Consider the following 12,684-nt stretch of genomic DNA (forward strand, 5'->3'; position numbering starts at 1 on the left):
CTCTAATTATTTCCGAAGTCTTTGGAATTGGATTAATTGACCTTAAATCGGTCATCTCTATCTGAGTCTGCAAAAATTTTTTTGCACACTGTCGTTCGCTGTGAATGGTTAAATTACTCTATTAAGTGGCATTTTTGACAGCCGGCGAGCTAAAAACAAGTAAAACTTTTGTGTGAATTGAACAAAAAACAACAGACAGACATGGAGCCATCGCTGGATAATTTCAAGCTGAGCTGTGAGCTGCTGGGGCACAGCATGGACGTCCGTGCCGTAGCAGCTGGAGGAGTGTCTCCTCAAGGAGGACAGGTCATTCTCTCTGGATCGCGAGACAAAAGCACAAAGTTGTGGCGTCCAAGTGGGTTAGTATTAGAGTCCTTTGTCTAGCTTGATTTTTGGCCTTTTCACCCTGTAACCTTCTTACCTTCGTATCACCTACAGAAACGAGTATATTGAGAGTCTGACCCTGCAGGATCACAAGAACTTCATATCTTACATCTTCTACCTAGAGTCTGAGCAGTGGATATGTACCGCCAGCAACGATTCGACCATTTGTATTTATAAACATGACGGTCTTGTTCCTTTGATCACCCTGAAGGGTCATGGATCGACGGTGTGCGCCCTTGCTGGAGGATTAAAGTCCCGCAGCATCATCAGTGGCAGCTGGGACAAGACAGCCCGGGTGTGGTCAATCAGTGAGACGGGCGATGTTACATTCATAACGCTGGAGGGCCATGAGGCTGCGGTCTGGGCTGTCGCCACTCTGAAAGAGCAGCAAAAATACGTTACCGGGGGAGCTGACAAATGCATCTACTACTGGAACGAGAAGGGCGAAAAGTTGCGGCTGCTCAAGGGCCACACGGACTGTGTTCGTGGCCTGATTGCCCTGGAGGCAAATACCTTACTCTCATGCGGCAACGACGCCATACTGCGTTTTTGGAACGAGGACGGCGAGTGCGTCCGGGAGTTGAGTGGCCACTCGAACTATATCTATGCGATGGCCAGAAACACAGCTCTGGGAGACCAGGTGGTGGTCTCCTGCGGCGAAGACAGCACCCTGCGTATGTGGAATGTGATTACAGGCGATGAGCTGGGAGCTCCCATTCTGCATCCGGCCATTTCAGTGTGGTCTGTGGCGTGTTTACAAAACGGAGATATTGTCACCGGCAGCAGTGACGGAGTAGTTCGTGTCTTTAGTCAGGAACCGGCGCGACAGGCCAGCGAGGGAATCAGAAATGCCTTCGATCTTGCAGTGTCCACAAGGAAATCGCAGATAAACGAGGAGATTGGCGGTGTAAAGAAAACTGAGTCAGTTAAAGTTATATTTCATAATCGATAGAAATTTATGATTGTTTCCTTTGAAGCCTTCCTGGCCCCGAGGCACTGTTGTCCAATGGAACTCGCGAGGGTCAAACAAAGATGGTGCGCCATCCTGACGGCTCAGTAAAGTGCTACAGCTGGGAGATGGGCAATTGGAACCTGGTCGGAGACGTCACCGGAGGCGCTGGGGGAACACAAGCCAGTTCCGGTAAGAAAATGCACGAGGGTAAGGAGTACGACTTTGTGTTCAGCGTGGATATCTCCGATACGGAGCCACCAATCAAACTCCCCTACAACCGTGGCGAAGATCCCTGGCAGGCGGCGCAGTCTTTCATTCACAAGAACAACCTGCCGCAGGCATACCTTGACCAAGTCGCCAACTTCATAGTGACGAACTCCAACAGTGCACCCGTGCTGAGCCAGGCACCCACTGGCTATCAGGATCCATTCACTGGCGGCTCCCGGTACGTGCCCGGATCAAGTAACACAAACGTTCCCAGCGGAGGAAATGTCGATCCATTCACAGGATCTTCCAGCTACTCAACCGGAACCAGCGCCAACCAGTCGCGCGTGGATGTAAATTTCGTAAAGTCCGGAGACAAACACTTCCCAATCAGTAACTACCGCACTTTTGATACATGTGATGCCAACAAGGTGCTGGAAAAGTTAAAGTTAGTATAAATTTTTAAAACTTAATTAAATTTAATTGTTAAATATTTAATAATTTCAATTTTCAGAGAATTTAATAACAAGATATCCACCAGCGATGGAAAAGTGGGAGAGGAGATTCTTCTGGCTGTAATAAAACTCACAGAGCAGTCCCCAGAGCTGGACCTAACCTCGTTGGAAGCTCTGACCATTCTTTTGAAGTGGCCTGAAGGAATGCTCTTTCCCGTCCTAGACATTCTTCGTCTGGCAGTCAGAAACGAAGCAATTTTCAGCATTCTTCACAACACCCACAACTTTCTTAGCATTGTGATTCCCCACCTGGGCGGATCGGCAGCCAACCAATTAATGGTGATACGATGTTTAGCCAATAGCTTGGGCCACACCACCGGACGTCTGCATATCGAAAAGCAACTGCCGGAGATCACTGATTTAATAGCCGGGATCAAGGCGGGAAGTGCCAATTTGCAGATTGCCGTCGCCACATTTTATCTCAACGTGACCATTTCACAGATCCTTGGCGTGGCCAAGGGGGAAGTGTGTCATGTTGTTACCTCGGGTGTTGTTGAGCTTCTTAAATGGGCCAAGGATCTGGAAGCCTGCTACCGCTCCATGCAGGCCATCGGAAACCTGACCACCACTCCATGCGGCCAAGAGACTATCGCTCAGGTGATTTCCGTTGACTATGTGATGGATAAGCTGCGGGAGCTGACCAACACTCCGCAGGGAGAGAACTTTAGCAAAGTGAACTCAGTCGGCCAGGCCCTTTTGGCCGCATTTTAGGATGCACTGGATCACGGTTTTTAGGATCTGTCTAAATTATATATATATTGGAAAAAGCTTTTTTTAAATAAACAACAATAAACTCTAATCTATATGAGCCTTGGAATGCTGCGGCTTTTCTGTTGCCGAGGAATCCGGCCCTGATGGACGCTGCCGGTTATTTATTCGATCGAGTAGCTCTAGTTTCCATCGATCCTCAGGAACACCCTTGGCCCAATCAGGTACTGTGATGTTGGGCAAGGTAATAGTGGACATAGCTTTGAGGATCTGTAATGTAAATGGAGGTTAAATCTCTTACGTCAACCCATAGTGTTTCCTTTGTTCTTACTTGCTCGGTTCGCGTTTTGTCCAGCTCTATTTGTAACTCCTTGGGCCTGGGTTCGTTCCACACCTGTCGTTCGATTTCCACATCTGCAGTCTCGATAGGCGGCATATTGGGGTCGCCATGTGTCACAGGAGCGTTGAGTAAATCAATATCCTCGTCCGCATTTCCATCCTCGGCTTGTGGTGCCTGCACCCTAGTCTCCTCGCTTGCTATTCCCTCGTTTCCCTCATCCATGGCCAGTGGTTGATAGCCCTCATATGCATCCGGATCGTCGCTCTCCTCACTCTCTGCTCCCACCCGAGGATGGTCAACTGCTGGCGTTGGGAATACCTCATGACCAGGATCCGAGGGAAGTTCTGGGCCACCCATTGTTATTATTTCTTTGCAAACAAAAATATTCGCTCCGATAACGATAGACGGCTGTTCAGTGTTGTAAAGTAAAGAAATATTCTATAGAAAATTCAAAAAGATACAGATGTATCTTTAGTTTTAAAAAGCTTCCTGTTTCTTATCTTAAACTATTTAATTTCCAAATAAAAAATTTAAAAAAAACTGTAGTTTATTTAATACATATATCCAGGGCCAGGGGCGGTTCCCGCATCGGGTGCTCCCTTCTGTAAAGGAACAATTGTGGACTTAATATCTCTATTCGAAGTCTTCCGAAGCTCTGTGGCAGCGTGTTGCAGCTGCAAGGTGCACTCACTGCTAGCCCCATTCATGGTGAGATGTGCACATTCCTTCTCTAGCAGCATAGCCAGTGCCTCCAACAATTCTACGAATCCCAGGGCGAGAGCAGCTCGCCTGATTCGATTGAGCTCCTTGTAGAAGTGCTGTGTTTTGTCGGGCATTTTTTTGGCATGTCGTAGAACCTTCTGCACATCCGACTGCAGGCTGGCTTGCCGGATCCAAACAACACTACTCTGGGAATAGGATCGCCGATCAGCTCGCACAGGAAAACTGGCAGTCTCTCCTGGCGCTAGATCCTCGGCGAATCCGAGTAGTTCCAGATCTCCAATCCAAGGTATGACATTCGTTCCGGGTGGAAGCACATTCAACATAAGATTTGACTTTTTCTTGCCGTCAGTAAAGGCATAGATGAATCCATACCACTTCTCACCCACCAGCACCAAAGCGGCCATGTTTTCCAGTTTGAGAGCCCCATGAAGCAAGACGCAGAGGTTCTCCTTTTGCTGCTCTGTCTGAGGAGCAGAAGAATGTTTCACCACAATGGTGACATCAGCATCATCGCCACTTTCTTCCGTGTCCTTTGGATCCTTAGCGTAAAAGTCGCGTATATCGGCTTCCAACTTCTCCAGTTCATAGTTGGGATTGTTAGTGTCCAGAGTCAGCTTTGGTAGCTTTGCTGTTGCACCTCCACCTCCAGACCGACGACTTCCGCCCTTTTCGCGCTCCACCTTCGGCAAAACCCAATGACGACTCAATGTTGCTGGTGAACCAATGTCAGAAAGGGCCAAAAATCCGCATATCTCAATCTTTTGGTCGATGTGTCGTATTGTGGGATCTCGGCCAAACATAGGAGAAGGTTCTTCATATGGAGACGTGGGTGGCCAGAGCAGCACAGGCGCCTCCATACGGAAATAGCTACCACACTTGAGAATCACCTCCGTGGACTTGTAGCTGGCTTCACATAGGCGTTCAATCAGCTCGAAGACAACAGTTCGACCTAGTTCGCTTTTGTGGCTCGAGTTCGAAATGGGATTCGATGTTCCGTCAGTGGTATCAGTGGGCTTCGTTGGTTTTGGCATGAACAACTGACCTAAAATAGAACAAAATATGAGCCACGCAATAGCTTAGCATTAATGGTAGTGGTACCCTTTAAACTCGCTTTGTCCAATAGCTGCTGGTAAACCGATAATCCCCTGGTAAAGTAGGAATCGCCATGTAGACCGAGACAAATAAAGTTCAGATTATAATTGGCCAAGGTTGTCAGCCAGGCAAACTCCGGCTCATCCTCCTTGTCTGGAAAGGTGGTATCCAGGAAATGAGATATCGAGGTGCTCCCAAACCCAAGCCCGCAGTCTGTAAACACAACCAGCTGGAGAATGTTTTGGGCTCCGCCCCAGGTGGACATTATGGAGACGGAGGTCTTGAGCATGGTCAGCAGGCAGGCTTTGTCCACTGGCTCCACCTTCTTGATAGCCTGCCGGATCTGATCGTAGTCCCTGGTAAAGTCCACCTTTAATTCCGTTGTGGTTGTGTACGAAAGCAAAGCAAGGTGCTCCAGCTTCCCGGCGGCTGTGAGATTGTCCAGTAAATGCTGGATTCCCTTGACGGCCAGCGATAGGTAGGTGTGATCATTTCTTCCTGGAACTGGACGCAGCATCGACAGCGATGCATCCAGGGCTATAAGCGTCGGCATCTTAATTTCAGTAATAAAACGAATTTACAATGTATTATGTTTTCTGCAATCCGGTAGGTTGGTCTTTTGTTTACAAATCTTCTTCTTGCATTCCAGGTGAAGTGGCAGTCACAGCGAAACGTTCCATTCAGGATTGGCGCCAAAACAAAATTCAAAAATCAGTAACACACCGAGTAGCTAAAGCAAAGTAAAATTCAAAGTGATGTTATTTTTAAGCATAGGGCAATAATTTAAAAGGAATTTAAGGATTTTTTATATTAAATACTACGTAAATAATAACAAAAATTATGGTTAAGCTTAAAGATAGTATATTTTAACTATCTTCTAAATAACTATTTTAACTATTAATTTTACCATATTATATTGAAAGAATTGGTGTCCAGATAAATTTAATTAAATTGTGATGCTGGGTGTCTTTATCAATCGTTTTGAGATGCAACATATTTTCTTTTAATTGCCTTGATTCTGCCGCAAAGGATCATATAGTTCGACAGCCATATCATTTGTTTGCATTGGACTCAATGATTTTGTATTAGAATAAATTGAATTTTGATTCGAGGGCCTGCATGCGGGAAGTCATCACTTCTCTGTTTTAATTACATTTTATTAAAAACATACATATGAGAGGCGCCGAGCATCTCCCCGGCAACTGAGACAGACGCAAGGCAACGTCATTATCGGGGCTGAATACGGAATCCAGAACCACTCCGGAATAGAACAGCCAGCATCACTCCGAGTTCTCTGCTCGAGCAGTGAAGACGTCAACTTAACTTGCTCCGATTTCAAGAAAAAAAATAAGTTTTTAAAGTGTCGTCTAGTGTTTGACAGACTTTTTACGACTGGAAATAAAAACTATTCCTAGCCAAAGTGAGTACATATTTCGCCCGATTAAGCATTTCGCGCAACGATATAGAAATTTAATTAGGTGCCTATTTGGTTACTATATACAGCTCAATTTATCAACCTTTAACCCAAGCCAGTGTCCTTATCATCAAACAATAAAATTTTATACATACAACAAGCCTAGAACTTTTTTTTTATTAATATTTTTGCTCATTAAAAGTGTCGTTGTTTATGCCCGTAATTTCACTCGCATATTTCTGACCCAATTTCCCAGATGCATCACTTCCTCTCCCTTTTGAAGGAGAATCTGGCACATGCAGTCCATTGGATATTTTTGCGTCATTTGTTTATCGCTGCAAGAACAATATCGTTCTATATATTTATTTTTTTTCATCGAGGTCTAGCCGCACAACGGACAAGGAACCAATTTGCTTTGTTTGCAATTGTTTCAGCTGCCAATCGGTGGCTGTGAAAATTCTTTATTATTTGTTTGCAGCCCCCTAAATACTGGCCATTAATTTGATTATATTTGTTTATCCTGTTGATAGTTATTATAAACAGTTCTGATGTAATCTTAAAACTACAAATTGTTGGCTCGACGCCATTGCAGTTTGCCATATTCATTTATTCCATTTCCGTTCGACTATCCACAGACTCTACAAAGATCGAATCGGATCAGAACTACTGCACCATGGCCGGAGGAAGTCGGACACTCCAATTAGTATTCCTGGCTCTAATTGCCATCGCTCAATGGCAGACAATTGCGGCGGGGCCAGTCTCGTAAGTATTAATTTATCAAGCTTCAGTTTATTCTTGTAATTAGGTATTCAAAATACCTTGTTAGGTCTTCGTAAAGCACTCAGAAGTTTTGGGGGTTATTTACTCTTCTAATCTGGTGTTGGAACCTTTTGGAAATTAAAGATTCTATGCTTTATCTTTGTTTTTTGGATCGTATTTGATTATGATATGCCCTTATTAATGCACCCTTTGAAATCTTTCTTGACACAAAAAAAAATCCACTTCAAATTCATAAAATCGTTTTAAGATAAAAACTTATAAGCCATTAGTATTCAAAAGTTTTAAGTGTCCAATTACTCCTCATGGAGGAAATAGGGAGCAGTAATTGAATGCTTAAACTTTCAAAACCCCACCATGCATTTTATTTAAATTCAAAAGAACCATATTTCTAATTTTTCCCTGTTTTATGACTATGACACATGTCACACATTCGTTCGCACTTCCTCCCATCCCATCCTATCCAATTCGATTCTATCCGATCCACTGTTGGGAGTTTTTAGCGAAATGTGCGAGATCTCAAACTGTGAGAAGTTGTCGGCGCCTGGCCAGGCACCGCCTCATCCTCATCCTCATCCAGACCCACTAATGACTAATGCCTTCAAAGGAAAGCCAAGACTGTTGGCTGTTCTGCCTTGGTTGTTTGTTTATTTTGGGATAAGAGATGGGACAGGCCATGTTTTACAGCGCACTTCATGCAAATGGCTGGGTGAGGGTGACTTGCACTCGGAGTGGGAGGATGAGTGTTAGGCATGGTGCAGCATGTGGTGCTTTTCCCCCTAGTTCTATGGTTCATCCATCAACATCAATGCATTTCACACAACAAACATATTTCGAATGGGAATAGGGTTCCTGACCCTGAGAGAGGGCCCATTATCCATCTACGATCGTGATCGCGCCCCTCAATATTTATAGATGCACATGCACTCATGGCGGTGGTCCCACCGATTCGGCACCACCCCCTCCTCCGATGATTAATGGTCCATGGCGAGGCTAATTTTAAGTAATCCCCATATCTTTCGATCACGGATTCTTTTCAGAAACGAGGAGCTGCATGGCACCATCAAGTCCCTGATCTATTCCTACAACCAGCTGGACAATAAGCTCGAGAGGCACGAGCACCGTGAAAGGGCTCTGGGAGAGCTCTTGAAGAAGGCGCTGCAGTCCCTGCAGAAGGGCCAGAAGAGCTTGGAGCCCATCAATGGAATCTTTACTCGTTTGGACGACAGAGTCAGCCAGATAGAAACCATGCTGATAACGGTGGGTTTTTTCTTCTATAAATCTTTTTTTAAAAACGAACTTTTATTTAAATCAAATGTATAAGCGAACGAAATCGACAATCAAGTATTGCACGACCTTGAAAATTTTTATTTTTCTTTTATTTTATTTTTCTTATGCGGATTATTCACAAATATCCGCAAAGAACTTCTATATCTTTGTGAAATTGTATCCTATTCTTGAGCGGAATACCCTGAATGATTTGTAGATCGATTCTCCATCAATCTGCATCCAAATCTAGCAACAAAATATTTTTTCATATTTTTGTCAAATTTTATGGAGGGTCCACTTCAAAATCGGGGAAAAATGCAATTTAAATTTTTATGAAGGGTCCCCTTAAAAAATGGGGAAAATGCATGGACTGCCAATATGACCCACTGTGAAGTCTATATCTCTGCCGATCTTCATCCGATCCTTGAGCGGAATACCTTGAATGATTTGTAGATCGATTCTCCATAAATCTGCATCAAAATCTAGCAACAAAATATTTTTTCATATTTTTTTTAAATTTTATGGAGGGTCCTCTTCAAATTTGGGGAAAAATGCATGAACTGCCAAAATGACCCACTAGGAAGTCTATATCTCTGCCGATTTTCATCCGATCGGAAAAGAGAATACCTGAATGATTTGTAGATCGAATCTTTATGAATCTGTATCCAAAGATATTTATTTAAATTCTCCATCAAATCTGCATCAAAACCAATTTTATTCCAATCCGTAGCAAGAGGAGAAGTACAACCTTCAGTCCGAGCGCTTCAATCAGGCCACAGAGCACATGTTCAAGTGGATGAGGGAGAACGACGAGTGCTTCAAGCGTCCACCGGTTAGCGAAAAGTCGGCACCTGCTCCTGCTGCCCCTGCCATTCCTGAGGGATTCCTGCTAGAGCAACAGCGAGTGAACAAGCAGCTCCTGGACGACATCCAGAAGCTGACAGCTAGCGTGACGGCCTTGAAGGAGAGCAGCCAGAAGGCGGCGGACCAGACCCAGAAAGACATCCAGAGCCTACCCAAGGGCAAGGAGCTGATCGGTCAAATCGAGGCCAAGCTGCAGCAGCACTCCCCCAGCGTGACCACCGTCGCTCCGCCCAAGAACAATGAGTTCGAGGTGCAGATCCTAGACCGTCTTACCTCCCTGGGCGGACAAGTTACCCAGTTAAGCGAGAACGTCCAGCGTCCTGCTCCTCCAGTTGGGCTCGACGAAAAAGATCGCGCCTATATCCAGGAACTGAATAACGAAACCCTTAATGCTTTGGCCCAGCTCAAGAGCGAGTCCTCGGCGGTACAGAAATCTGGTAGGTTTCGATCCTTTTTCCTATATTATAAAAATTAACTCAATTTCTTACGAACAGCATTGACTGAGACCTCGGAACGACTGCAGCAAACGGAGGCCAATATTCAGGCGGATGTCCGCCAGCTCTCTGCGGATGTGGGCGTCCTCAACAAGTACTTTGCCTCGGCCAACGAGAGCACCGCCAAGCTGCACCAAGGCCTGGAAGCTCTGGACAAATTCAATAACATAACGATGACCAATTCGGAGGTGGTGTTGGAGACCCAGCGCAAGGTGGAGTTCGGAACATTGAGCATGGTGCAACGGGTGGGCATATTGCTGGGCGAGCAGGTGGCCCAACTGGTGGCACTGATTAAGGAGCGTTTCTCGGCTCTGGATACATCCGTGGTGAAGATTCAGCAGGAGGGTAGCAAGAACATAACAGGGCTGCTGGATACGGAATTGGGTCAGGTGTGGCATCGCATCGAGATCATGGCCAATGAGATCAGCCAGAACCGGGAAATTCTGGGTGTGATCCAAGCCGGATCTGATGGCTATATCAACAGTACTCTGGCCACAATGATGGGACTGGGCAGCAAGGTGGAGGATACTAAAAAGCATATGATCGACATGGACGACAACCTGAACTTCTTGCTGGGCAAACTGTCCCTCATGTCCGGCGAGTTTGCGAAGATCAAGATCGGTCTGGCCGATTCGCTTGAGAATCTTCGCAACTCGTTCCACGACCTTCACGAGCGGATGCCGACGGGTCCGGGACCCCACAACATCGACAAAAATAAGTACGAGACCGACGTGAATCTGCTCTCCAAGCGCCACGCCGAAACAGATTAGACGGGAGCCTAGGATGGCCCAGAAAATAAGAAATTACAATACTCCTAATCCTAGAGCATAAGTTCTCCCACTTACATACCTTTAATCCCTAGCTGGCGTTCAAAGTAGTAGCACTAGTTACTTTTAACTTGGAAATACCAGAGTGCTATAACTCTAAACGCATTTCTGCAATATTTATACAATATGATCTTGAAACCCTACCTTGAATACATCTATTTTATGAACAATACACTTTTGCAGTTTATTCTTACGTTCTAAAGGAATTCCTGGCCATAATTTACATACAGTTAGGTAACTAGTTAATATACGGGTTTCTATTCGTGCTCCAGCTGGGGTTACTAAGTGCCCCAGCGCTGTTCGCATCGCGAGTACTTGCACAGGATGTTGGCAAACGTTTCCACGTTGAAGTACCGTCCACTTGGATGCGTATGGAACTCCGTGAAGCGCACATGCCACGGCAGCACGCCGTATGTGCATGTCTGTCGTGCAAAGATGATGCCCAAATCAGGTTCGGGTGCAACGTAACCCAGCCGCTTGGTCAGCATAGAGTCAATCTGCTCGGTGAGCGCTTCGCGCTTCTGGCTGAGCAGATTCTGCACCACTTCCGAATTCCTTTCTTCATACAACTCCCGACAGACATCAGCGATGAGGGCATGGCCGTCGGCGGCGCTGATTTGATAGAGCTGTTTAAACGGAAAAGCCAAAAACCCCAATAAGTTGTTGATAAGACAAAGATTAGTTCCGGGAATTGCTTGAAATACTCTAGGCAAGGGGAATAGATCTATTTCAACGAAAGTAGCAGGCTTCTCGATCAAAAAATGTTTTGTAATAGTTATACCAGTAGAGTCTAAACATTAGACTTTAAAGATAACCATTTCCTCTCTTTTGAGGGTAATCAGAACTATCAAGATTTCTTATCAAAACTTTCTCAACTTTCGATCACCGCTGTTAACACACGGCAGAAACATAATCTTAATTCATTGCCTGTAGAGTATTTCAAGCTTCTCCATATTCTAGTTATAGTTCCTTCATATCAGTACCCGGCGCTCACCTGCAATTGATTAGAACATGAACTGCTGTCGGCTGCACCATTGACATAACCATTTGTTTTTTGTCCATTTCTTGGCGCGCTATCCGACTTCTTGGGAATCGCTGGCCACTTAAAGTGGCTGCCGCTTCCCTCAGCACTTGATGGCTGGCACAGCTTGTCCAGCTCTACATAGCCACCTCCCTTAGGTCGCCTGTCGTATACGCTGACATGCTGGACGCCAACCTCCAGGGCAAAGCCAAAGATACGTTGCAGCAGTACCGAGTCCACGTAATGGTCGCTGGGCGAGATGACCAGCACTAGGTGCTGGGGCGTCTTTGTCAGCTGGGAACGGCAATCCGTGAGCACGCGCCGCTCATGTAGCTCACGTGCCGCGGCGCTGCGCCAGAGGTCATATGACCAGTTCACAAATGCATTTAGTCGCTCGCGGAGCAGCCACAGCAGCTCATAGCCTCCTACCAGGAGCAGCAGCAAGCGGCTTAGCAGAAGGCACAGCACCTCGATCATACTGGGATTCCTGGATGGTGGAATGTGCGCTTTTTCGGGCTTGAAATCCGCTCCTGTTGCTTCTTCGAGTCCCTTTCGCAGTGTACACAAGCGAACATAACCTGTAATGCCCAAAAAAGAAGGTGGATAGTGGGTCAACAGTGCTTAAAAAAGCCGGTGGTCTACCTACTGCGTCCTAGTGTCAGTTTGCTAACCGCTTAATCACTTGGGAGGCGGGGTCATCGTGTTTTTCTGGCTTATTTCTTTTTTAACCAAAGCCCTCTTAGAATTAGAGGTACGTGTTCTAATCCGGTGGGACCAAAGTTTACGAAAATGGTTCGTGACGTGTTTCGTGACTTAGTCACGAGCTACCGTTTTACGTAATACGTTTTCTTACGTTTTTTCTTACGTCTAACTATCGTTAGGATAGTTATCGTTAGAATGTGGCGCCATTTCAAAGTTTTAATTCATTAAAATAACGCGGTTAATGCTTTGGTTAATTTGCTTTCTATTTGCTAATTTATAGGTTTATAATTTGATCTAAGCATTGCCTAAAGTCTAAAGAATTTCCTTTCGAAAACATTTTTAAAACTTTTAAAACTTAACTTTACTTAGAATTTAAAAAAAATTTTCTAGGCGGAAGA

At 45.3% G+C, this 12,684-nt stretch overlaps 5 protein-coding genes across 6 annotated transcripts; 2 read left to right on the forward strand and 3 right to left on the reverse strand.

Moving 5' to 3' along the window:
- The first annotated feature begins 6 nt into the window (after nucleotides 1-6).
- On the forward strand, nucleotides 7-2,854 carry Plap (phospholipase A2 activator protein). The gene is made up of 4 exons (XM_017251777.3): nucleotides 7-359; nucleotides 439-1,305; nucleotides 1,362-1,988; nucleotides 2,055-2,854. Exons 1-4 carry the CDS (start codon nucleotides 202-204, stop codon nucleotides 2,764-2,766), a joined length of 2,364 nt encoding a protein of 787 aa, XP_017107266.2. The 5' UTR covers nucleotides 7-201; the 3' UTR covers nucleotides 2,767-2,854.
- On the reverse strand, nucleotides 2,784-3,532 carry LOC108132377 (uncharacterized). Its single transcript, XM_017251780.3, has 2 exons — nucleotides 3,095-3,532; nucleotides 2,784-3,033 (listed from the first exon to the last, which is right to left on the reverse strand). The coding sequence occupies exons 1-2, from the start codon at nucleotides 3,458-3,460 to the stop codon at nucleotides 2,851-2,853; spliced, it is 549 nt and encodes a 182-aa protein (XP_017107269.2). The 5' UTR covers nucleotides 3,461-3,532; the 3' UTR covers nucleotides 2,784-2,850.
- Nucleotides 3,533-3,649: 117 nt separating this feature from the next.
- On the reverse strand, nucleotides 3,650-5,589 carry IntS14 (integrator complex subunit 14). Its single transcript, XM_017251558.3, has 2 exons — nucleotides 4,925-5,589; nucleotides 3,650-4,868 (listed from the first exon to the last, which is right to left on the reverse strand). Exons 1-2 carry the CDS (start codon nucleotides 5,469-5,471, stop codon nucleotides 3,655-3,657), a joined length of 1,761 nt encoding a protein of 586 aa, XP_017107047.2. The 5' UTR covers nucleotides 5,472-5,589; the 3' UTR covers nucleotides 3,650-3,654.
- Nucleotides 5,590-6,189: 600 nt separating this feature from the next.
- Nucleotides 6,190-10,735, forward strand: LOC108132401 (adventurous-gliding motility protein Z). The gene is made up of 5 exons (XM_017251815.3): nucleotides 6,190-6,338; nucleotides 6,968-7,094; nucleotides 8,150-8,369; nucleotides 9,109-9,679; nucleotides 9,737-10,735. The coding sequence occupies exons 2-5, from the start codon at nucleotides 7,006-7,008 to the stop codon at nucleotides 10,504-10,506; spliced, it is 1,650 nt and encodes a 549-aa protein (XP_017107304.2). The 5' UTR covers nucleotides 6,190-6,338; nucleotides 6,968-7,005; the 3' UTR covers nucleotides 10,507-10,735.
- Nucleotides 10,722-12,386, reverse strand: Tango14 (transport and golgi organization 14). 2 transcript variants are annotated; one of them, XM_017251817.3, is made up of 3 exons: nucleotides 12,231-12,386; nucleotides 11,558-12,162; nucleotides 10,722-11,189 (listed from the first exon to the last, which is right to left on the reverse strand). In XM_017251817.3, exons 2-3 carry the CDS (start codon nucleotides 12,059-12,061, stop codon nucleotides 10,845-10,847), a joined length of 849 nt encoding a protein of 282 aa, XP_017107306.2. In that variant the 5' UTR covers nucleotides 12,062-12,162; nucleotides 12,231-12,386; the 3' UTR covers nucleotides 10,722-10,844. The 2 variants fall into 2 exon arrangements, with proteins under 2 accessions (XP_017107306.2, XP_017107307.2); XM_017251818.3 differs by having other exon boundaries at nucleotides 12,227-12,375.
- Nucleotides 12,387-12,684: the final 298 nt, after the last annotated feature.

This window comes from Drosophila bipectinata, chromosome 2L, assembly GCF_030179905.1.
Source record: "Drosophila bipectinata strain 14024-0381.07 chromosome 2L, DbipHiC1v2, whole genome shotgun sequence".
Classification (NCBI taxonomy): Eukaryota; Metazoa; Arthropoda; class Insecta; order Diptera; family Drosophilidae; genus Drosophila; species Drosophila bipectinata.